Source organism: Phalacrocorax aristotelis, chromosome 1 (genome assembly GCF_949628215.1).
Source record: "Phalacrocorax aristotelis chromosome 1, bGulAri2.1, whole genome shotgun sequence".
Taxonomy (NCBI): Eukaryota; Metazoa; Chordata; class Aves; order Suliformes; family Phalacrocoracidae; genus Phalacrocorax; species Phalacrocorax aristotelis.
This window is the reverse complement of record NC_134276.1, coordinates 32472021-32496043: the sequence shown is the minus strand read 5'-3', so window position 1 is coordinate 32496043 and position 24023 is coordinate 32472021. Positions and strand designations below refer to the sequence as shown.

The 24023-nt window shown below is 42.5% G+C and overlaps 1 protein-coding gene across 1 annotated transcript in view; it reads right to left on the bottom strand.

Annotated features, from left to right (window-relative positions):
• LCP1 (lymphocyte cytosolic protein 1) overlaps positions 1-22724 on the bottom strand; it is a 32172-nt gene extending 9448 nt beyond the window's left edge. The window contains exons 1-8 of the mRNA XM_075087098.1: positions 22407-22724; positions 11760-11850; positions 9815-9966; positions 8929-9058; positions 7487-7619; positions 5871-5952; positions 3753-3918; positions 927-1069 (exon numbers count right to left, since the gene is read on the bottom strand). Of these exons, the coding sequence (XP_074943199.1) occupies positions 927-1069; positions 3753-3918; positions 5871-5952; positions 7487-7619; positions 8929-9058; positions 9815-9966; positions 11760-11826 (873 nt within the window). The 5' untranslated portion in view covers positions 11827-11850; positions 22407-22724. The remainder of the gene's footprint in view (positions 1-926; positions 1070-3752; positions 3919-5870; positions 5953-7486; positions 7620-8928; positions 9059-9814; positions 9967-11759; positions 11851-22406) is intronic.
• Between the last annotated feature and the right edge of the window lie 1299 nt (positions 22725-24023).

The following is a 24023-nucleotide window of genomic DNA, read 5'->3' as shown; positions in this document are numbered from 1 at the left end:
CTGGAGTGGGTCTTTTCTCATCCTATGGTGGGAGCAGGCAGGTCGGGTCATGGCTGGGGCGTTCAGTGTGCCAGCCAGCCCCTGGCTTGCCTGGAAGCCAGCTCAGACACCCTCCCTGGTATACCACCTACAGCTCTGCGATGTGGCTGGGCCTCACTCTGTAGCTTTAGTGTCTGAAAGCCATCAGTGTGCACCACTGAGGTTCAAATACATCTGTCTATGAAGAATGAAGGTCCTACAGAGAAAGCTCTGCTGAAATCTGCACCCATATGAAGCCTATGAAGTCCCAAGTACATGAAATGTGCTACGCAGAATAGAGACCCAACCTTGCAAGTGCCTCCCCATCTAGCTATATTATTTTGAATAGTCCCACTGAATTAAAACTTGTAGGTAAGTGCATGCAGTGTTGTAGCAAAGGTTGGGACAGAGGAGCACATAACGCAGGTGCTGTACTGAAAAAAAGATCAAGCTGGGGAATTGGAAGAGCCCCATCCTCTTCCCCTACACCTAGTTACATGTCTGGGTAAGGTCCAGCCTTTTCCAAACCAAAGCCAGGTCAAGAGGCATTTAAGGACATTTAAGAAGGAGGAGAGCAATAGGCAGGGAACAGAAAGTACAGCAGTAGAGCATGAGTCTGTATGACTCAGTATAAGAGTCCCTATGCCCTGTCCAGAGCCAGCAGCCATTCCTTTTCCAGGCATTTGGTGTGCTGGGGCTGGCAGTGATGACTGGGAGGTCAGGATGGGGAGGAATACTACTGAGCGGAAAGGTAAACCCCACTAAAATGATTTTATGTATCCAGCTCCATGCGTTCAGCAGAGCAGTGTCAGCTGCTTGGATTGTTTCAGTACACAATCCCTGTTTGGAGGGCAGGGATTTGGGTGTGGAACTGCTGTTTTGCCATTGTTGGTCAGTGTTTCTCATACCTTGATGTCTGAGCTGAAGTTGTTGACTTTGTTGCATCCTGCATTCTCCAGGTGATAGTTTGCCCACCTCAGCAGCAGTTCCTCTGGAGACAACTTCATCAAGTCCTCCAGGCTCTCTCCTTCTCTCAGAAGAGCAATCAAAGCTAAGCAGGGAAAAAGAAAAAATTAGTGATGTTGTGAATACTTGTAAGGAAGAATGTATAAATATTTTATCTTTTACACATTCTGCTACCGTAGTTTCTAGAAGTGAGCGACCAAAATGTTGCCAAAATTCAAGCTGGGTTAGCATGACAGAGGACATCAACAGAAAAAGGGTCTCATCAATAAAATGAGGACAAGGCTGTTAGCTGTGGATCTAGCAGTGGATCATATAGAAATGCAAGATGATTTCAGTGTCATCTAAGAACTACCCGAATTCCTTGCCTCAGGTCTTAATGAAAATATTACGATGTTGAGCACAGGGGCAAGATGGGAATGAAAAAATGAACACGGACTTTCTGCAGGTTAGATGAAAGAAATCTCAGTGACCTTCACACTGAAACTGGATCCACACAGGTATCCTGAAGAACTTGCACATGACTTCATGGGCTCATGGGCCAGTAGGGTTAACTCATCTGTCAATTGGAGAAGATACCGTATTTATATAGAAAAATTAACATAGTTATGTTCATAAAAAGAGGAAGAGGCATAATACTATTTATGTTCATAAAAGGAGGAAAGAGGAAAGATTGACCCTTGCAACTGCAGGATGTTCAGCTGATCTCTGGAGCATGAAAAGCTTTAGAACAAGTTTTGAAAAGAACAACTAATAACATGGAAACTAATTGTTAATGTGATAAAAAGGGAGAGTGTACCACACTACTCTGATCTTTCAGTATCATTTGTCATTCTTTGAAAGAAATATGGACTTGCTACATAAAGGAAGCAGTGGAGACCTACAGTGGAGACCTATATCTGAAGTTCCATTGATAATTTGGTATAAGGTGCTATGGGGTTAAACTGAACCGGGTGAGGTAATAGAAGCGTCTGAGAGTAGGCAGTGGATTTTATAAAGAGAATAATGTTAACAATGAGAGAAGTAGGCTGGAAGAAGGATCGTGGAGTTGATAATGGATTGATTTTTGGATTAATGTTTCCTTTTTTTTTTTGCATCAATTATCTTGGCACAAATTCTAGCAATGTGATAAAAATTTGATGATGATATTCACTAGGTGGCATAGTCAATACAGAGGACGATTAGGAAATCAGACAGAAAGAACTAGATGACAGTAATAAAAATGGAATGTAATTTAATAGTGCCATGTTCAAAGACACTAGGGAATTAATATGAATCACTGCTATCAGCTAAAATCTTGTACAAACAGAGGATGAAAACAACTTGAGTGTATTAGATGTTTTCTGAGCTACTCTGAGCCACCATACGATATGACCAGGGGAAAACCAAACATGATATTAGTGCATCTCAGGTATTTCCCATAGAGGTTGGTGTGTATTACTGCCTTGATACCATGTCCTTATGAGACCTCATTGGAAATACAGTGTCCCATGCTCAAGAAAGGGGATTTTCACCTCGAACAGCTGCAGAAAAGGGCGACCAGCAGAAGAGAGAGCCTGAAAAGAAATCAAAATTATCTTGGCTTGTCTACCGTGACAAACTGAAGTCTGAGATGAGAAGTGAAGAAGAAAATGCCAGAAAGTGAAAATTAACTATTAAGCAGGGTAAGGCTACCTGCAAAGGAATGGGAACAGAGGACTCTGGGAACTGGTGGCTCTGGCTATGAAAGGGATAGAAATGTGGAAGGGCTGAAACAAAGACAGTAACACCTGCGTGGTAACTGGAGGGAAGTGTCACTGTTGCTTGAGCTGACTATCCAGAGGCGCAGGAAACAAAGCAGCAAGATGAGGTACCATGTGGACTGCATGTACACACCCACAGCCTCACACTGAAGCTATTCACAGAGAATGTTGGCATTGGTGAGACACATCTGGAGTGCCATGTCCCATTTGGGGCTCCCCAGTACAAGAGAAGCATTGACAAACTGCAGCCTAGCGGAGGAAGACCAAGATAGTTGGGCTGGAGTACGTAATGTATGAGAAGAGGATGACAAAAATGGATTTGTTTAGCCTGGAAAGAGGTCTGAGAGGGGAACGAGTATTGTCTTCAACAATTATAGAGGGGCCAGAGCTGTATTTTCCCAGTATGCACAGCAAAAGGATGAGAAGTTACAGTCGCAAGGTGCAGGAGTGGAAATTACAATCAGATATAAGAAAAAAAAATTCACAGCAAGAGTGATTGGGCTCTGGAACAGGCTGCCCAGAGAGCACTGGAGAAGGCCCTGAGCAACCTCATCTAACCTTGAGACTGGTACTGCTGTAAGTGGGTTGGATTGCTGAACTAGAGGACCTCCAGGGTGAACCTCCAGGGGTTCCTTCCAGCCTAAAATATTCGGTGATTCTATAATTCTGATTTCACAAAGAAAGAGGAGATGTTTGGCAATCAAAAGCAAGGAAAGAGCAAAGCTTCCTGCATGCAGTGTAACATTTCCTTATCCCAGTTTTAGTGCCAGAACACCAATATACCGGGGTGTGGACCATCACTCCTGACCCAATAAGCATGAAATTGGCTCTGCACATACAGGCCTACACACAGCCTTGGACTCTAGAGTGCTGGAACTTGTGAAGAGCAAGGGAAATTAGAGCAGTCAAGAAGACAGGCAACAAATACTTGAAGAAAAAATCGAATTAAGAACTTTTTTAAAAGAGCATTATCCTAAAGACTGTTCAGTGATAACACTAGGGCACTTAAATAAAGAGCCATATATATACCCTCATTCCTGCTGATCTCTATGTCGGCAAAGAGTCCAATTTTGATGACTTGCCACAGAAGACCCAAAACGAGGTACGGTTTCCCTTCTTTTAAGTCTTCGGCTCCAATGTTAACAACATGGCACCCAATGGCTGAAGCAGAGTTCAGGGCCAGGTTCAGATTTTCCTAGGGAAAGAAGAGAACTTTTAAATGATGCAGTAACTGGAGAGCTGAGGATACAGGAAGGGAGCACAGTCAAAACTAGTGAAATCTGTGAGCAGCTTCACTGTGAATGCATTTATGTACATGTCTGACCACAGGGAGCAGGGGAACACAGAATATCCTGGGATTACAGGTAAGTTCTGGGTCCCAACACAAAGATGGAAAGGACCTCTTTGGCCAAGGTGAAAGACACCATGTCACACCATGACATGGAGCTCAGAACATATGCCTGCATTCACAGTGATGTCCTGGCTCAATCCTGTTATCAAAGCCAAGCTCTTCCTATAGCTAATGCATAAGCATATGATTAAGTGCAGGCTTAGCTTCAGCATAGGGAAAGCTCTCGTCCACTCGGTCTTGCACACATGGAGGAATGAGGGAGCTACAACCCAGTCAACTGGCAGACATTCCAGGCTTGGCTTTCCCTAAGCACTATGCAAAAGCTGTAACACTTAAGATACAGTTAAGTTCCTAACTGGCAATGTATACTTAAAGCACACGGTCATAGGAATCAGTATGAATAAACCTGTTGAATTTTTAACCTTGCAATTCAGCCAAAGTCAGAACTGGTCAAGCGTGAATATTTTGCAGTATGGAGTCCTGGTTTGGGAGTGTTCAGTGGAAGCAGAGGGATTCTGTGATTCACAGTGAGGGAGGGAATGAAAGTGATGTTTCAGGAACATTATGTTCCTTTGTCACTTAATTCCCATTTAAAACAAAAGGTATAAGAAAAACTGACCCACCAGTCTGCACTATTGAAAAAGGTGGCTCGGTGAACAGCAGGCAAGTAAAGCAGGCAAAGAAGCCTGGACAATATAATTTATCACACAGATATGCAATTTTTCACATGAATTTCATCACTGCTGGCATGACAGAGAGATTTGATTAGATACAAAATACAAAGAGAGACATAGTGTAAATTCTCATAAGCTAGAAAAATTGGAGCATTTCACATTAATTATCTTTTCTCCACCAGACAGCTGTAAAAGGGTTAAGTTAAAGTGGAAGCTATATTGATCAAATCATGTCTACCTGTGACAGCAATTGATCTGAGCTGCATCACTAAGCTATGCTGCTGACCAAAACGATTAGAACTGAAAAATGTGGTATACAGCATAAAAATCCAATTTAATGGCTTCTGAGCTTACTTGAGCCTGGCTAATGTTCCATCAAATCAGAGCAGCTGAGGGCTAAACTGGGTTAGGTTCATATCTATTCCATATATCTATTTATATTCTGTACCCAGATACATAGATGCTGTTCATATAAAAATATCTCTCTACATACTGCTGTGTGAGAAACACAGTAAACTTTAAATAGGTGAAAATTATCTTTTTTGACCAATTTTTAAATCATGTACATGTGCACATAATAGAAATAGAGAAGATATTCAGTATTCAAGGTGAAATAGCATGGGTTGTAAGAGGTGGGTAAAGGCTACGGTCCCATCTCAGGCATGTTGCACACCACAGTACTTCCTAGATCATAGTTAATATTTTGGTGAGGGCATCAGACTGCAACACAGCAGTTCTGAATTCAGGTCCATGGCCATGCCTGTGTGACCCTGGATATGGGGTTCAGCCACCTGAGAGCTTCTCCAACTGGAATTGGTCACCATATTATCTAGTTGCTCTTGCATTCGTATGGCATCTACCACAAAGGTATCTAAAGCTTTGAAGTGGCAAACATTATACATTGGGTTAAGTGAAAATACAAACATAGTTTGTTTAGTCAGATTGCTGATTTGTTTGGCAAGAAACAGAAATAGAAGTCTATATGTTTTTTATAACGTGGACCTGAGCATCTCACTTTGCCACAAACTTTGGGCAGGACCATGGTATCTTCAGCCTTTCTCTTAATGGCTATATCAAAGCATCCTAAGCGGAAAAACAAAGAGCCTTGTTACATTTTAGTACCTGAATTGTGAAGGGCGTGAGTTTCTTTTTGTTGATTGTTCTCTCATCAATGGTATCTGGCACTGAGAAGTTGATCATCTTACTGGAAATAAAAAACAGCAAGAAATGCACTACTAGCTATGTGTGCACAAAATACAATATAGCTTTTGTCCCTACGCTTCAGGACAAGTCAAAGAGCTGGAGAGTTACCGAGCAAATATAGTCAGCCTCTGTTTTTCCACATACGCACATGGGCACACACACAATACTCAAGCAATTCTTTTGGGTCACGTGCAGATTGTAATATAAGTGTGAGGCGAAGAATGCCACAAGGTGAAGTTGTGCAAGAAGTTTATTATGCAGGAAATTTCTGTGAAAGCACTCACTGTCTTGTGTTGCTTCATTGAACCCTAAAAGCCCTTGGACAAAAATAAAACCAAGTAACTTCTTGAATTTCAGTGACTTCATCTTATTGCAAGGGCCTGGAGGCAAAGGAAAACTATCATTTAACATGAAAGAAGCTTTCAGTCTTGTTTAATATCTTTATCAATGATCTGGATGAAGGGACCGGGTGCACCCTCAGTAAGTTTGCAGATGACACAAAGTTGGGCAGGAGCGTTGATCTGTTCGAGGGCAGGAAGGCTCTACAGAGGGATCTGGACAGGCTGGATCCATGGGCTGAGGCCAATTGTATGAGGTTTAACAAGGCCAAGTGCTGGGTCCTGCACTTGGGTCACAATAACCCCATGCAACGCTACAGGCTTGGGGAAGAGTGCCTGGAAAGCTGCCCAGCAGAGAAGGACCTGGGGGTGCTGGTCAACAGCCGGCTGAACATGAGCCAGCAGCGTGCCCAGGTGGCCAGGAAGGCCAACAGCATCCTGGCTTGTATCAGGAATAGTGTGGCCAGCAGGAGTAGGGAGGTAATCGTGGCCCTGTACCTAGCACTGGTAAAGCCACACCTTAAAAACTGTGTTCAGTTTTGGGCCCCTCAGAAGAAGGACGTTGAGGTGCTGGAGCGTATCCAAAGAAGGGCAACAAAGCCTGTGAAGAGGGTCTGGAGAACAAGTCTTTTAAGGAGCAGCTGAGGGAGCTGTGGTTGTTTAGTCTGGAGAAGAGGAGGCTGAGGAGAGACCTTATCACTCTCTACAACTACCTGAAAGGAGGTTGTAGCGAGGTGGGTGTTGCTGTCTTCTCCCAAGTAACAAATGACAGGACAAGAGGAAGTGGCTTCAAGCTGTGTCAGGGGAGGTTTAGATTAGATATTAGGAAAAATGTCTTTACTGAAAGAGTGGTCAGGCATTGGAACAGGCTGCCCAGAGAGGGGATGGAGTCACCATCCCTGGAGGTATTTAAAAGACGTGTAGATGTGGCACTTCAGGGCATGGTTTAGGACACATGGTGGTGTTGGGCTGATGATTGGACATGATGATCCTAGAGGTCTTTTCCAACCTTAATCATTCTATGATTCTATGATTATATTTTTAAAGAGAAAAGAAGCAAAAAACTAGCATTACTAAGGCCCTGAATCTGCAAAGATTCATGAGCTTAATGTCAAGTCAGCAGCTTCCATTTAAGCAGAGGTGTAAGCTTCTGCAGACTCACAGTTCCCATTTGAGAGAAAGATAGGTATTATTTACCAAAGCACTATGCCATCACCGACCGCCTGGAAGAGGTCATCTGTTTCTGGATTCATTGGGACCACGTGTTTACAGTCAGGGTCTTTCTCAAGGGCTTTATTAATCCAGTTGACAAAGGCATACTTTTCTTCCTCTGTGGACACAACATCAAATCCATCAGTTTGCTGTGCAATACCTCTACCATCATTTTACTTACAAAAGCAGAACTCCTGGGGGATAAAACTCTCCCATCAGTGTGAATGATCAATGAACACCTACAAGAGAAGGCGGCTCTGAGGAGACAGGCAAATGAGCTGAAGACAGCAATGGGCTTGACCTGGCTAATATTCCTTCCATATTCCTCTCCACCGAACGGGGTTACTCGGTGTCATGAGGGCAGGCACATTATAGAGACTGGTAATGAAGTTCATGTGATTCAGCTGTATGTTGCAGTTGCTATGCTCTGCTAAGCATAATTTATACTTGCACCATAATTTGAATGTATTGTTGTATCACTGCTAAATCAAAATCCCATGTAACTTCAAATAAGTTCAGATAAGCGAATACTGTGTTGTACATTACACCCTCCACATGTGGAATATCTAGAAGACCCTGGCCAGGGTGTATTGGACTCTAACAGGAGCATTCAAAAGGTAATTGGCAAATGTTCCCTCTAGTCCAACAAGGCTGTAACATAGCTATCCTGTACCAGCAGTAGCTCACACTGCCACCACTAGCTCAGAGAAGGCGTCCTCTGTGCTCAGGTGGGTGGAGACCTTGGAAGCATCCTCCACTCTCCCTTCCCTGGAGAGAGTTCCCCACCCCAGCCCCTGGAGAAGATAGCCAAGGGTGGGGCTGTGCCTGGGTGAAGCAGCCCTGTGGAGCTGCTTCAGAGTGGGCTGTGCCTAGGAGACAGCAGAAGCAACCATGGCTGCTTCAAACCTTCAGCTTGGAAAAACAGGCTGGGAGAAGGGCTCTGATGGGGTCATCCCCTCTTTAGAAAGTGGTCAGGAACCATTTGGTTACAGGTGAGTTTATAGAGAGACTACCAGAGAACTGGTAAAATGTACAAGGAAGTGGGTTAGCAGCAGCGGGGAACTTGTGCCTTGCCTCACCGGTAAGCAGGGACAGCAATGGGCCAGTCTTTGTGGTGCTGCAGTTGTACAAGGAGGCTGTTCTCCAGCAAGGCTGCAATGCTTTTATGCTAAGGGAAGCTAAGCTGGTTGGAGCTTCCTTCCATAGCCACAGCTCTGCCCACCCCAGTAAACTATCTGACACTATTTTTGACAAAGTTCTGGGGCTTTGTCACCTTCACAACTCTCTGCCTTGCACCAGCCTTGCTTGAACAGCTGCTGAAGCTCACTGAGGCCAGAGCACCTGGGTTTGCACCAAGATAAGGTGCAGATGATCTCCCAGGGCACACTTGTTCCTAGTTGCTATCAGTATTGGACAGCTGTACCTACCTGAATAAGAGTGTTGTGTGCCAGCACTGGATTGCTCAGACGTCCCACCGATAGCACAGATCCCCTCCTTTTTGTTGATCTGTTTTCGGAACGACTTAGCAATGTCATCACTCTTCAGGCTTTGGAAAATCTTTCAAGCACAAGAGGCAATTTTAAAATTTTGGACAATTATACCAAGCTAAAACAGTGAGCTCTTGGGCCAGGAGACACATCCTCTTTGCTTCACACATAAGGAAGCGCAGCCTGCATATTATTCATTGGGTTTCTGTGTAAAATCTGTGTATCTGCTGTGGTAGAACAGAATCATACACAGCTTTTATGTTTTCAAAGCAGCGAACAAAGATCACCTAAGTAACAGAAACATACATGGTATGAAACCATGGAGCCAAGATGTGCAGGAGGAGGGCCTTTAACAGTTTCAGTTCGAAGAAAAGGTAAGTAAAATCCTGTTTGTCCATCCCAAGGGAAATTTCACTATTTCAGCATTTGCTTTTGTTCCAGTTCAGACCAGAAAAAGAAGCAGCTCTTTAATAGAAAAAAGGCCCCATAAAGTTTTTAGTTTCAATTTGCTGAAATTTCTCATAACCAACTAGCTAGAACATAATATTTTTGCAACTTGTAACTGAAAAACTTCATCCTGCTGCATCAACTAAACTGAAAGATATTGAATCTGTTCTTTATGTAGCTGCATTCATATAACTTGTCCCTGTTAATTGCAAGATTTCTAGTTCAGTTACCTCCTGCTGTCATATTTTCCAGTGAGGGGACTCCTTGGATTAACTAGGTGCCCATGAGACCTTGTGCTTGTGCCTCCGCTATGCCCTGGGGCCCACCTTGAGTATCCTGCCTGGCATCTTACTCACTAAATAAATAGCATCTTACTTACTGAAATAAATTCATCAAAACTGATCCTGCCATCCCCTGTGGTTGTCAAATTCTGAATGAGTTCTCTGGCTTTATATCCTGGGAGAGGGAGATTGGCTGCCTTCAACACGTCTGTTAAATCGTTGGTGTGGATGAAGCCATTTCCACTGACATCTGCAAAGATTAAAGCAAGCATTTAGATTCTACATCAGCCTAATGAAATTTTATGCACACAAAGGCTGTTGTTTTTATTTTACCTGGGGAAGTGTACATTATGTCTAAAAATTTGTTATCCTGAAATTCAATATTTTCAACCACTGCAGTGTCATTCACACCCAAGAAAAAATTACAATCACCATTTAACAAAAACTCACAGTGGTGAGTTTATATGTTTTAGACATATAGTTATATCTTAACAAGGCTAGGTTTAGATGGACATAATTGACTTTCCAAGGTTTACATATAGACAAACACGTAAGTGATTTATAGAGGGAATATCCTGTCTACAGAACACCTAAATAAAATGGAGCTGATGCAATGCAGAGTTACACCTTACACGTGCATATATTCATAGATATAACTTGTGATTTTGGCCTGTTTTCTGCATCTACTATCATCAGAAGTCATGGGTTTAGAGGCTTGGAAAAGCATATGGTTATCCTTAAAGTAAAACTTGTGTGTTTCTCTGCTATGGTGCTAACACAGATAGTCCTGCTGAGCCTGTTACAAGATCCAGGGCCAGATTTTATGAGAAGATCACCAATATGGGTTAAATAGTCCTTTCTTTTCTACTGGTTTGTAAAAATCTCCACAAATAAAAAAGGAAAATTAATCTATTGATTGGAGAGTTTCTGTTAAAACACTATGGTTATGGACATAGTTATATATAAATATAGTTACATACGGTTATATATTTATATTTGTTTTTTATGTATCTGTGTGTTTCTTGTTCTGCAGGCTCTTTCTCCCCAGCCCAGAGGCCAAAGTGATTTCAAAGAATCATGTGCTGATTTCCTGCATGGTAAATTGCAATGTGAGTCACTGGTTGCATGCAGCAAAAAGGCACTCAGCTCACAGCATTGGTAGCACAGGGTAATACAGATTGCAAAGAGCAACCTATCCATTTCTGAAGTTGTACAACAAAAGGATCTGGGCTTGCAGAGGGAAATGTCTGGGAGAGGAATGAGAGCTTCCTTCTGGCATTTACCTTTGTCAGTGCATCAGGTGCACTGAGCACACACAGTGACCAGATGTTTAAGATTGCCAGCCTGGAGTACCATGTGCTCAGAAACCAAACTATCATCATCACCAGAAGCAGTAAGGGCAACTGATTAACACATAATCTGGCAAGGCTGACAGATCTGCTAATAAAAACTTAAGTAAGCTGTGAGAAACGCAAGGATTTTTCTTAGAATTTGGGTAGACAGTGATGGATCTGTGTGACTCTAAAGGATACAAATCAGAGGAGACCTTTCAAGGCTTGGAAAGGAAATACAAACCTTAAAAATACATAGGGCTTGAAAGGTCTTAGTAAAGGGGTTACAAATTTTGTAGCCATTTCCACATTTGTCCTTTCCAGACTCTTCCTCTCCAGAGGGAGTACTCAGTTTACATTAAAATAAAAACTTCTTGCCTCCCAAATAATTAGCCAGGAATAAACAATATTCTTAGGAAAACACTTGAGACATCTCTAGCATGGTTTTCCATACAGCTTTTGAGGTTATTTCACAAACCCTGCTGCCCCTTGCCCTGCCGTCTCTCTCTGGTAAGAGGCCATTGCTCTGCAGCGCGCTGATGTGCTTTAATCTAGGAGGTCTGCAGTGGCAGGAAGATGACTTTCTGTGGTTTCTGTGACACAGCAGATCAGCACTGGAGTAAGCTGTTTTCTCGTGGCTGTTCAGTACAGGAGAAAAGAGCCTGCTACGGGTTCACACTTCTGCAGCGCCTTTCCTGTTTGCTGTACTAACCAACTTTGCTGAAAGCCTCTCGTAGCTCTGCCATCTCCTCCTCCGAGAAGTGTGCTGTCGACGCCATTTCTTATTTCTCCGAGCAGCAGGTCTGCAAGATGAAAACATTTGTTTTTATTTAGTGCCTTTTTGGGTTTGTAGTCAGGATGGAAAAGAGGTGGTTTCTCTTGGATTTTCAAAATCTTGGAGCAGTTCCCATAGCTGAAAACCCAGTTCCTCTCTGCATGCCAAAATCAAGTGAAGGGGTAAAATCTTGCACACATGAGATATACAAATCCATGTCCCTCCGGTTGTTTTGCCAGGCCTTGCTCAAAATCCCAACAGTTTTATTCATACTAATGTAACTGGAATTAAATCCTACCTCTGCTAACTTTAGCTTCTCATGGAGAAAGTGGACAAAATTGTGCTGGTCCTTGTTATTCTTCCTTTGGAAACACAATTCACCACGTGCTTCTTCAGCAGTGCTGGCAGAGAAGTGGCAGACCTGTCTGCTCCTGGGACCCTGGGCTGGAGCCGGAGCCCCAGGGGATATTTGCACCGCCTACCTTTGGGTACCTAATGAGGAGGCTGGTCACCCTTACGGGGTGGATGGGTGGAGAGAAGCTCCTTCACAACGTGCTCAGAGGACCAGATCGGGCTCCTCAGAGGGCTACTTCTCTTCCTGGCTATGGGGAGAGCTTGGGGACTTGCCCCCCCAAGGTACCTAAGCTAGTGCCTGCGGTTGGGGGACACTTTAGGAATGGATGGCTAGAAGGAGTTTTCCTGCCTTTGCTCTCATCAAAGATATAAAGCAGGAGGAAAGATTACTCTTGCCCTTTCTAGGCAGCTTTTTTAATAATCGGAAAGAGAGAGTTTACTTCCATTTGTCACATCATTTAATACACTGCCAGAAGATGCAAATTATACCCCTCTGCTTTTTCATGCACCTACTGTCCCTCGCATCTATTCATGAGGAAACTGTTCAGGAGAAAGACTATCTATTATTCTATATTTGTGAGAATGACACTAGTGTCCTATGTCTCTTTAAGTATTAATTAACCAAGCAACTATTTAAATAGAATAGAATGGAAACCTGAGTTGATCCTGGAAAGTGATTGCTGTAGCTATAGTGTCCAAATGAGGAAAAAAATATCAGGAATACCTCATTCCCAGACTAAAACCAACATTGCATCCTAGAACGTTTGGATTCCAAACTTTCTAGAAAGATATACAGGGATAATTTAAAAAATCACAGATTTGCTATAGTCCTCTGCAAAGACACAGAGTTCTGTACAGCGTAACTGGGCTTAAGATTTAATGCTCGCCTGAACTCAGGCATTGATTCTTTGTATCCGTGAGAACCGCTATGGACATGGCTTTGAAATAGCCCAAAGGCAATCTCATGTGGTTGGCTTTTTGTCTGCTGTCTCCCTGTAGTATTGTGCACCCTTTATCTGCCTCATCATTGTGATTTTAGGGTGACGACAGCTTCCAGAGGAAGATCTGTTCATTTATTCCAACCTGCCTAAGTAGAGAAATGCAGCATAATCCATAATGCTGCACTGTGGGGCACGAGGAACCACGTGCAGTTTTCAGCACAATGGAGCTGGTGATGGCTGCTGAAATACTAATATAATATTAAAAGTGGTTCTAACCACCATACTTGCAAGGATTACCTGTAAAAATCCCTGTGATCCACTAGCAATGTGGGTTATTTATACTAGGGAAAATTAGATCCATAGGCTTCCTCCTTCATCCTGGTATCTTTCCTGCCTCTGATTATTCACTACATACCTTTTTATTGTTGTATGCTGTGTGTTTTTGCAACATCTGGATTACCTAAAATGCACCTGGACACATGAAAATCTTACACTATCAGCAAGAAAATCCATATTCCATTGCAAGATCATCCCTTCCAGTACAGTCATTTCATCAAGCAATATAATTTGCAACACAACTTTTAATAGCGTTAAGACTGTTCCAGAGCTTAACAGATAAGAAACACCACAGGTTGTTGCCTATAACATTACCTTTGCAAAGAGTTTTATAACCTCAAGAAAAAATTATCACCAACAAAAACTGGACTTTTCTTGATTGCATAAGAAGTTGTGGCCTCTGATCAGTAACTGAGCGTTAGAATCCAGTGAATCCCATTAATACTACATGTTTACATGTATACTAACAATACATAATAGGATGAAGGTTTTTGCTGTAATGAACCCTTCTGACATCTCTTTTAGATCAATATTACCCACTCTTTTGTAAAGGCTGAGTTGAGAAATCAGACGAATCTCTGCACTGAGCATGAGAACTGGTTCTCGATCACCCAAGGAGTAGTTGGACTCAGGCAATGGAGTTATCGTCACTGCCCACTCCAATGCACAACTGAGTTTCTTCTGCATTTTCAGTCCCTTGGTATCTCGTGATTTCAGCCTGTCAGCTGCAGCCAGAAGCCCACTGCAAAGTGTGTGAAAGCCCTCAAGTTTATACACAAATAATCAAACCCAGAATTTTTGGATTCAAGGTTTCAGAGTAATTCACAATTAAAAATAGCTGTCATTTCTGAAATTGTTCACGTAGTAAAACAAAACATAGGGAAATCGAAAGTAAAAGTCCAACACTTTAGCAACACATGTCAAAAAGGAGCAAATCCACTTTTTAAAAGCTACTTTTTGTTATATAAACTGCCTATTTTGCTTAGATAGTTAAACGTAAATTATGATATTTAGGCACACAGAAATGTAAAATGCTTCTGGATAATGGTGTGGGAGGTCAGACCCATTATTTTCCTTCTGATTTTATTAACCAAGAGCAGAGCAATTTGTTTCTAGGGGTCAATCAATTCCAGCACTTCACCCTCCTTAACGCAAAGTGAAAATACCTTAGGCATCCCGTCAAGACGGCATCCAAAAACCAGAGGTGAATAATTCAGTTACTGATAATCCACAAGGCATTGTAAGCATACTGTGCACTGCTCTGCCCCAAACCATTTGTAAAATCAGTATGACAAGACCAATGCAGAGAAAAAAATCCAGCAATATAAATGTATAACAGCAAAGGAGAATATGTGGCAATATGAACAAGTTGGAAGTGCTTGTTTGAAGGAAATAGCTGTTGAGGTGCTGAGAGAGAAGCAAATGGAAAATCAGCTGATGAGAACCAGGTGATGGCTTTGAGCAGGGAGGCATATGGCAAGAAGCAAAGAGGAAAGCTGTGCAGGAGCAGGGCATGGCAAGAGGGAGGGGAGTTTGAGAAGGAATGAATACAAACAAAAGCTTAGCAATCAGCAGAAATGAGATTTTGAAGGTCAGCAGCAGCCAGGAGGAAGGATCATCAACCTGGTATGATCGAAGATCAGTGAAAGAATTGAAGTTCCTTAGAGAGAACAAGGCGAAAATCAGCACGTGCTCAGATGTGGAGGCAGGACACTGAAGAGGGGAAGACAGTTCCACGGGTCAGAGCAAGAAAGACAGTGGAACTGCCAGTGAGAAAGGAATGGAAGGTAATAAAAATTCAGAAGGAAAATAAAACACTCCTTGAGGCAGACAGAGCTTCAGATGGCATCAGAACATCCGGATTACACATTACCTCCAAGTGACACTTCGTTCTTGCTTGCCAAACAGCGTAACCCCACTATTGCAAAAGCAAAAATAAAGTTGTGCAAATATACGCCTTCCTCCCCAGAAGACTGTTGAGTAACAGGTTAATGTAAAAAAGAGAAAAAGGTCTCACCTAAACTGCTGAGAATCATAGCAAACTGATATTCGAAGAGCCTCTACGAAGCATTCCCTTTCCTGCTGTCATTTCCAAACCAATACACTACAGCCACTCTGTAAACCCTCCTTTTATTTGACCTTATCGTCATAAGAACCTACTATCACACTGATGTTTTAAGAGATCTAATAACAAACTATTTTCGGTCCGGAATATAAAGGAAGAACTAAAATAATCTCGAACCTGAACGTTACTGCTAAATTGAAACACACGATATTGATGTTCTTTCACCTCTTTCGATTTTGAAGCTGTAGTCTGGGAAGCTGCCTAGTTATATATTACTTGGCAAAGTGTGCACCCACCATGCAATATAAATAATAAATGGCGAAGCCATTAAAACCTAAAGGTTTCCATGACTTGTATGAAATAGTTACCTTGTTTTGTATTTTCCTCGACCTCTTTGGTGTTTAAGCTTTACTGCAGGCAAGGCAATGAAAACCTCGAAGATGTGAAACCATACCTTACAGCTAGACATATAGTTGCACCTTCCCCCAAAGCAAAAAAAGGAAATTTCATGATGCAACATTACATTTCACAAACACATATTTAGGTCATCAGGAGTGACTTAACTGTGAATTTGGTGCCAAGGAAGCTGAGTAAATTACTAATATTTACTCACTTTCTGCCACCAGGGCTTTATTTTGTTAATGCACTAGTACTTTGTTAATAATACAATAACCCCTCTAAGCTGTTGGAGAGTGACCAGATAAAGGATTGCACATGTGTTCCCTGTCATATAAATTTCCCTATTTCTTCTGCCATCTTCTCATCAAACCTGATTTTTTTTTTCTGAAAGGGATGAAACAACAGACATTGACTGTTGCAAAATACAGCTGTTAGAATTACATGGGGCAGTGTAAGACTGTGTCCCCCTCTGCACACAAAACACTACTTTTTACAGCGCTCACAGCTCTAGTTCCTTTTCTTTTCTTTTTCTTGTCTCATCTACAAATTCAATTTCCAAATGTCGGGTATTCTGTAAGGGTTGGGGGAAATACTTCCCCAGCTCTCTCCTGCATTAGTCTTTCTTTCCCAGTTGATTTCCAAGAGGCACCACCAGCAGTCCTCCCCCAATGCACAGCATTCCCTGGGCAGTGCCACCAGTGGGCAGGAATAAGAGAAGTGGCCCCAGAGTTGTGCAGAAAGTCTTGTGATAGATCTGAAGTGTCTTGCAGGCCAGAAAAAATATAAGAGAAAAGGGAGCATCTTGAGTATATTTTATGTTTGTCCCATACCTCCTGCACTTCCTCATTCCTGGTCACTCATCAGAATGTCCCTTATATTCGGCCCCAGAAATATTTCCTTCTACCTTTCCCTCATAAGATCCCACACATAAGTCCATATATCCATATACATTTCTGTTCAAATTATGTTTCTCAGCTTATTTAGTACAGTATGGAATGGGTAAGGAGGAGACAAGAAAGGAAAAGATTTATGAGTTAGGCTCTGATACTTATTTTCCTTCTGGAGACAAGTTTTTGTCATTTTTGTTCTCACTAAGGGGTGAGAAAAAGAGAAATTATTCAGTGGATCTTATGCTTAAAGAACACTCTATGCTATAACCACAACAGTGTGGCCTAGAAGTTCCTCAATTTTAAAGTTTCATTTTGTGCCCATCAGCAAAAAAGACCTTCAACTAAAATGCAACAAGCAAAGCCATCCTTGGAAATCAGCCAAACATATTCTTTTGCATAATCCAGGGTAATTTTCTACCAATTAAACTTCATATTCTCCACACACTTGCTATTATAATCCTTTTCTCTCATCTATTTATTATTATCTATTTTTATTCTTGCACTTCTGATTAAAATAATGTGCTTGTATCCCTGCACTAAGAGGATGATCCATACTGCACCCACAGCAAAGTAGGGTAGTGGTGTTAACACTAAATTTCCCCAGCCTTACTGCCAGTTTGGAGCAGTGATAATTTGCAGTGATGGCTCTGGGGTATCCAGCTATCTTAGACAAACAACCAATGCCATCCATGTCCTTTATTCTTGTTTGCTGTCACAGCTTCCAGGCAGATTGCATGGACATTTTTTTGTGATAGATTTTTTTTTCTGCTAATGACGTAAGATAAAAACTAGAATTCCTATGTCTCATTTTCACTGGTGAGTTATTCGGCTATGCAGCTACTCACCATGACTGACAGCATCAGCAAATACCATCAGGTTTTGAACCACGTGGAATTTAGATGCATTTTTTGCACAACAACTTTGAAAATCATTGAAGAAGCATGAAGAATGCAGCATCTTTGAACAGGTGAGGAGGTTCAATAAAAAAACTTGTCATGGTTTAACCCCAGCCGGCGGCTGAGCACCACACAGACACTTGCTCACTCTCTGCGCCATGGGATGGGGGAGAGAAGCAAGAAAACTCATGGGTTGAGATAAGAAGAGTTTAATAATTTAAAACAACAACAGCAATAATAATAATAGAATATACAAATCAAGTGATGTACAATGCAGTTGCTCACCACCTGCCAATCGATGCCCAGCCTGTCCCTGAGCAGCAGCCCCCCCGGCCAGCTTTCCCCTAGTTTAGGTACTGAGCATGCTGTCATACGGTATGGAATGTCCCTTTGGCCGGCTGGGGTCAGCTGTCCTGGCTGCGCCCCCTCCCACCTTCTTGTGCATCTCCAGCCTTCTCAGTCCGCAGAGCGTGAGAAGCTGAAAAGTCCTTGATTTAGCGCAAGCACTGCTCAGTAGCAACTAAAACATCACTGTGTTATTAACATTATTCTCATCCTAAATCCAAAACACGGCACTATACCAGCTACTAGCAAGAAAATTAACTCCATCTCAGCCAAAACCAGGACAAAATTTCATTCTTCAAGCCATGCACTTAGTGGTATGTCTATTTCCCTACTTAAATAACTATAGATACTGTGTATGGATAAGAGCTTTTTCCAATTTCCTCAAAGATACTGAGTTAAATTTCAAATCCTAAAGTAGACAGAAACATACTTGGCTCTATTAGCAATGTGTAGCTTGGATATTACAGTACCTTGAATCTGGGTAGGACCGTGCTGTTTAAATCAGCATAAAAAGTACAGAAAGGAGTCTTTCTGAAGTTATGGCAAATAGTTCCTCCCTGGTACCTGATAAAGGTTCACAGTTTAGCCCACAATAAATGGCACTCTTTGCTTCCAAGGCATTTTAAAAGACTGGTGCCTGCAACAGCAAAATCTTACCATGTATGCAGGCACTGGAATCCTTTAGCTGTTGCACTTCATGTAATTTATTTTGTATACAATTTGAAGAAACACAGAGAAAAGACATCTCTGGCTGTACAGAAAGCAGCATAGTGGTGCCCATGAGTTATTTTCTTAATGCTCCGTTTTATAAAGGATCTCTCTTGTCAATGCAATGCCTGAGTCCTAAATCAAATACAAGTCAACAGGGCTTAGGAAGGGAAAATCCACAGAGCCTGTAGAAAAAAAGATCTCTTTCCAATATACCCCTCTGCAGCAGGGAATGCTAATCCTTCAAGGAAACTATGACATTGAAGTAGCAGAGCTGTGAACCCATAAATACTATCCTTATATGTCTTTTATCTGTCAGATATATCCTACCAGGGAGACAGCATAGTTGTGCATATTATTTTTCAATGAAAGTCTGTAGAATGTTTTTTTTTTTTTAAGAAAAAATTGATGCAGTACACTATGTTTTTTTGTTGGGTCACTTACGTTTTCTATCCCTTTACCAACATAAGCTAGCTAGCTATTAAGTGAAAACATTTTTCCATAGAAAAAGGAACATTTTGATTCTCACATGTTTTCCAGTGATATTTTTCTTGGGTTTTTTGTGTGGTGGGTTTTTTTTGGTTTGTTTGTTGGTTTTTTTTTGCCAAAGCTGGTTTTCGAACCAAGCCAAAATGACAAACATCTTCAGTTATTCAACAGATGTTCTATTTGGCAAGGAGATCCCTGCCCTGCACAATTCCACCTTTGCTAACTAAGGTGGGGGAAGAGGAGAGCATCTGCAGGGGCTGCTTTAGATATCAGTATGAGGAATTACCCCACTTCTGCCCCATCACAACCAGGGTGGCAGATGGGACACAAACCCCTGGGGCAGACAGATAAAAGCCTCTCTTCCTATTCCTGTGAGGTGGTCATCATACTGCAGCCCAATGGTACAAGGTCAGGTCATGAAGTACTGAGTCAGTCCCAAATGTCCTGTGAAAGCTGGGTATCTGACAGAAGAAAAGGAGAACATGACCTGTGTTTCCAGATTGTTAGCGGGAAAACAGTTCCTCTGTGCATGGAAAATATTAAAAACATGTTCCAGCTGTAAAAAGGAGGTTTTTAGATCCAAATGTATATTTGTATTTGACTGATTTGACCTGTATTTGTGAATCTGTCACTTGCTCCCGTGCTGGGAGCTGTATTCTGTCCAGGTTTGCAGGACTCCTCACTGATTTCAGCAGGGATTCATGGGGGCTTAGCAAGCCCCTGAGTGATCAGGCCCTTCCACCCACCAAACCAGACAAGCAAACGGAGAGCAAATCTGAACGTAGCCCTCCTTATGGGCTGCCCTGCTGCTTGGGACACCCTCCTGCAGTGGTGCCACACTGGGAGCTGTAAAGTCTCTGAGCGTGCAATGGGGAACCAAAGCAGGAACTGGAGCAGCCAGAGGCACAGTCCTGTCATGCCCCTTTCCTCTGAAGAATGGCCTTGTGGTGTGGTCCATGAGCCCCACGCTGCCAGGTACGCCTTGTGGCAGTGTGCCACCCTCCTCCTTGTGGGCACTGCCTCCATGTTTGGGACACCCCGCTTGTCTCACCCGGGGGTGGCAATTTATTTTCCATCCTACAGCTTTCCCCTTTGATAACTGCAAAGATGCACAGAGCGACCAATGCAGAGCCTCCTACTCCATCTTGCAGCACAGCTGGTTCCAGTATCCTAAATGCTGTTTCAGTTTTTTTCATAAATATTTTTCATTTTGATAAATATTTTATGTTTTGCATCAGCATTTCACTGGAATCTGCTGTTTTGCATGAAAGGGCTAAAAGTATGAAAATCAGCTACATTTCTGAATGCACTGTACTCTCCTGATCTCCCCCGTCTCCTTCCTTCCCCTTCACTCAATCTCTTTCCAAAGTTCTTTCATACTTTAGAAAAAAATATGGTGATGATTTTTACTGTAGGATTTCTATCAGGATAGCTCTGCTCCGTGCGACACAGCTGCATTTTAAGCTGCTCATGACTGAAATCAGCAGGAAACAGAATTTAAAAAAAATTGGTAACATAATACAGCACGATGGAGTGCATGGTATGTTCTGTGAGCAGGGAGAAAGAAGCAACACCACTAGACTTGTTTAAGCACAACGAGTTTCATATACGATCTCAAAAATTTTATAACTAACAGTATTTAGTCCAAACCCTTACGTGATTTCAATTGAGGAAGCAGATTCAAAAACAGAAACATAATTCCTTTTTTTGACCTATTATGTGAGTACTGTCCTCAGCTTCTGAGCTAAGTAAATCTGAACCTCATGGTCAGGACTGAAGCAGAAATCCCCACTCTTGTTACCAGCAGGCAGGAAGGCACTTCCCAGTCCCTCCTGGCTCTCGCATCCCTCCTTGATGGAGTTTCCCATCATGGAGGGGGTTTCCACATCTCCTGTCTGCTCAGGAGAGTTTGCCCAGCCCCATCTCTGGCCCCCTGCAGACCCTCTGACCCCATCTTGGGAGGGCAAACTGCTCCTGTATGACAAGCAAGAGGGCAGGAAGGCGACACATACTGGACTTTCTCTACATGAGAGGTTTCAGGGCATGTTCTACTTTTATCAAGATAATCAAACAGCCATCTCCTGAGCACCCATCTGCACTTCTGATGGCACAATCTCACCTGCCATTTGCTAGAGATCATCTCCACTTCTTATCTGAAGCAGTGAGGGGTCAGCTGCCCAATGTTGTCTGTGGCTTTGGCTACCCTAACACAGACCTGAGGTTATATTTGCTTCAAGAGTCACATTGCTCACAGGCTTAAGGGTCAGTTGTACAGACAATGTTCAATCCAAATGCACATGCTAAGGAGAGCACTGTCTGACAAAAACAGCAAGTCTACTGCTCTTATAGAGCAAAAAGTTAAGCCCAAAGGCTCCTGTTCACAATACTACTGCCTAAAATGTCTGTAGACCTTTGCAAGTCACAGTTCATCTACTTACTCATGACAAAACAAATATTATGTGCTGCTACATTTGTGGATTCCCTTTAGTTTTAAATGGCCCATCAAGAGGCTGTATTAGCTCTTAATGCATGAGCAGCTCCACTACAGCCTGAGATGAAATCCCAAAGACAAAGGACAAGCCTGACCACCTTCAACAGTCAAGATCTTAAAAGGCAAATATAATGTTAGGAACACCACATACCACCATTTTTAAAGCAGAAGTCCCTACTACAATCAGGCTCTGTTATGAATCAGTTTGATTTATTCTCACTTGAGAGTAAAATTACATTTATAAAAGCCTAGTATGAATGTCCTAACAGGCAGCAGACTATATTGTAAGCAATATGGGCCAAAATACATTAACTTTATGAATCAGTGTTTTTCATCACTGGAATTAGAATTACCCTCTTACAGGGATTCACTCTGCATCTAAATAACAGCTTCCTACTTTATCACACCCTGCCAAACTCATGAAATGCCAACAAATGCAAATTCAAAGTCTACCACTCTACTCAAAGACCACTCTGCACAATTAAATCCATCAAACACTTTCCAGAAGGTCAGTAGAAACGCCTTGCACAAGATAACTGGAAAATGCTTCACACTAATACAGAACCTGCACTGCTTTTTTCATGGTGACCACAATTTCCTGTGCAGTTAAACTGCTCATACGCACAACGAGAATGGCTTGCTAAAAAATCAGCAGGTGCTGTGATCTTACCTCCTGGGCTCAAGCGGTGCGTCCAAACTGCCAGAGCAACAGCTCGACAGCTGCAAATCCAAAGGAAAGGGGAGAACTTCTTCTACAAAAAACAAAACTTTTTGTAGGTTGGGGAACTGCGAAGTAGTATATTGAAACAGATGCGGTGTGACTCGGAAAATCTTCCTTTTCTGCAGAGCAACTAGTCAAGCCAGAGACTGCAAGACCAAGACTGAGCCCGGAGAGGGAAGTGAGCGGTGACAAAACGTCATAGTGAAATAGATTTTGTCTTTATAAGGAAATTTACCCTCTCTGATCTTCCTTCAACTCGTTACTCCTACAAAAGGTCCCCTGTCATGTACCACTTCCTCTCAGTTGTACCTCTCTCTGGTTCCATTCTCTCTCACTAAGCACACGCATGCACGCACCCATGCACAAAACACCTCCAATCTTTGGTGATTAGAAGCAGCCACGTTTTAGACTTACAGAACAGCAAAGTCTGCAGTCCTACCCCGTGCTCAGTGCAGGGCTGGCTGCAAAGTCAGGCTGGGGTGCTCGGGGCGGTGTCTCCAGGGATGGAGACTCCTCAGCATCTCTGGACAACGTCTGCCAATGTTTGACTGTCTTCGCTGTGAAAACTTTTTTTCATTGTGTGGCTGGAGCTTTCCTTGATGGAACTTGCAAACCTTTGTATTCAGAGTGTGCACCTCTGACAAAAGGCTGGCTCCATCTTCACTAGAAGCTCTGATTAGGTAGGTGCAGACACCAAAAAGATCCCTCTCAGTCCTCTCCTCTCCAGGCTGGACAAGTCCAGCCCCCTCCGCCTCTTCTGCCTCATGTGCTCCAGCCCATGGCCATCCTGGTGGCTCTCTACAGTTTGTCAAAGCCTTTCTTGTACAGGAGAGCCTCAAACAGGACACAGTGCTCCTCACGTCACCTCACAACGAACACCAATTTCAAGGACACGTTTCCCAGCTACACTGAGGGTCAAGCATAAAAGCTCTTGGTGGATGCAAATAATGACTGTCTTTCAACCCTGATGCCGCAGCATTGCAGAAGTCTTAACAGAACTGAAAACATGCCATCAATAGATAAAAGTGATTCATCAACCCGTGGGGATTTTCAGAAATGTCCTGCCGTAACAGCAAAATTCCCACTACTTTCCACAGGCTGAAGAATCATCTTTCAGCTTTTTAACAACTTCAGCTCTGATTTTGACCTCTGAAAACAGGCATACTTCCCCTATAATATTTCATTATTTGATAGACTATGCCATGGCTCATCTTCTTTGTTTTCTAGGATATTTAACATTAGCCTGATTGTTTGCCCCAACTTTTTTCTTACTAATCTTTTTCTAATCTTTAATTATTTCTTTTGTTCTCCATGGCATCTCCTTGAACGATGCATGAATGTGAGATAGGGAAGAGGGCACCAAATGGATGCCTGCCTTAAATCTAACATCTTTCTTGCACAGGAAAACCAGGGGTGTTTCCTTACCTAGGAAACCTACCTCACCTTTCCTGGGTGTTTCCTTATCAGAGATGTTTGTTAAGCACTCTTAACATCCTCTCTTGAGTTATTATAGCTTAAGCAGAAGGCGGGTGAGAGACGCAGATTTTCCAGCCTAGTGTATGATAT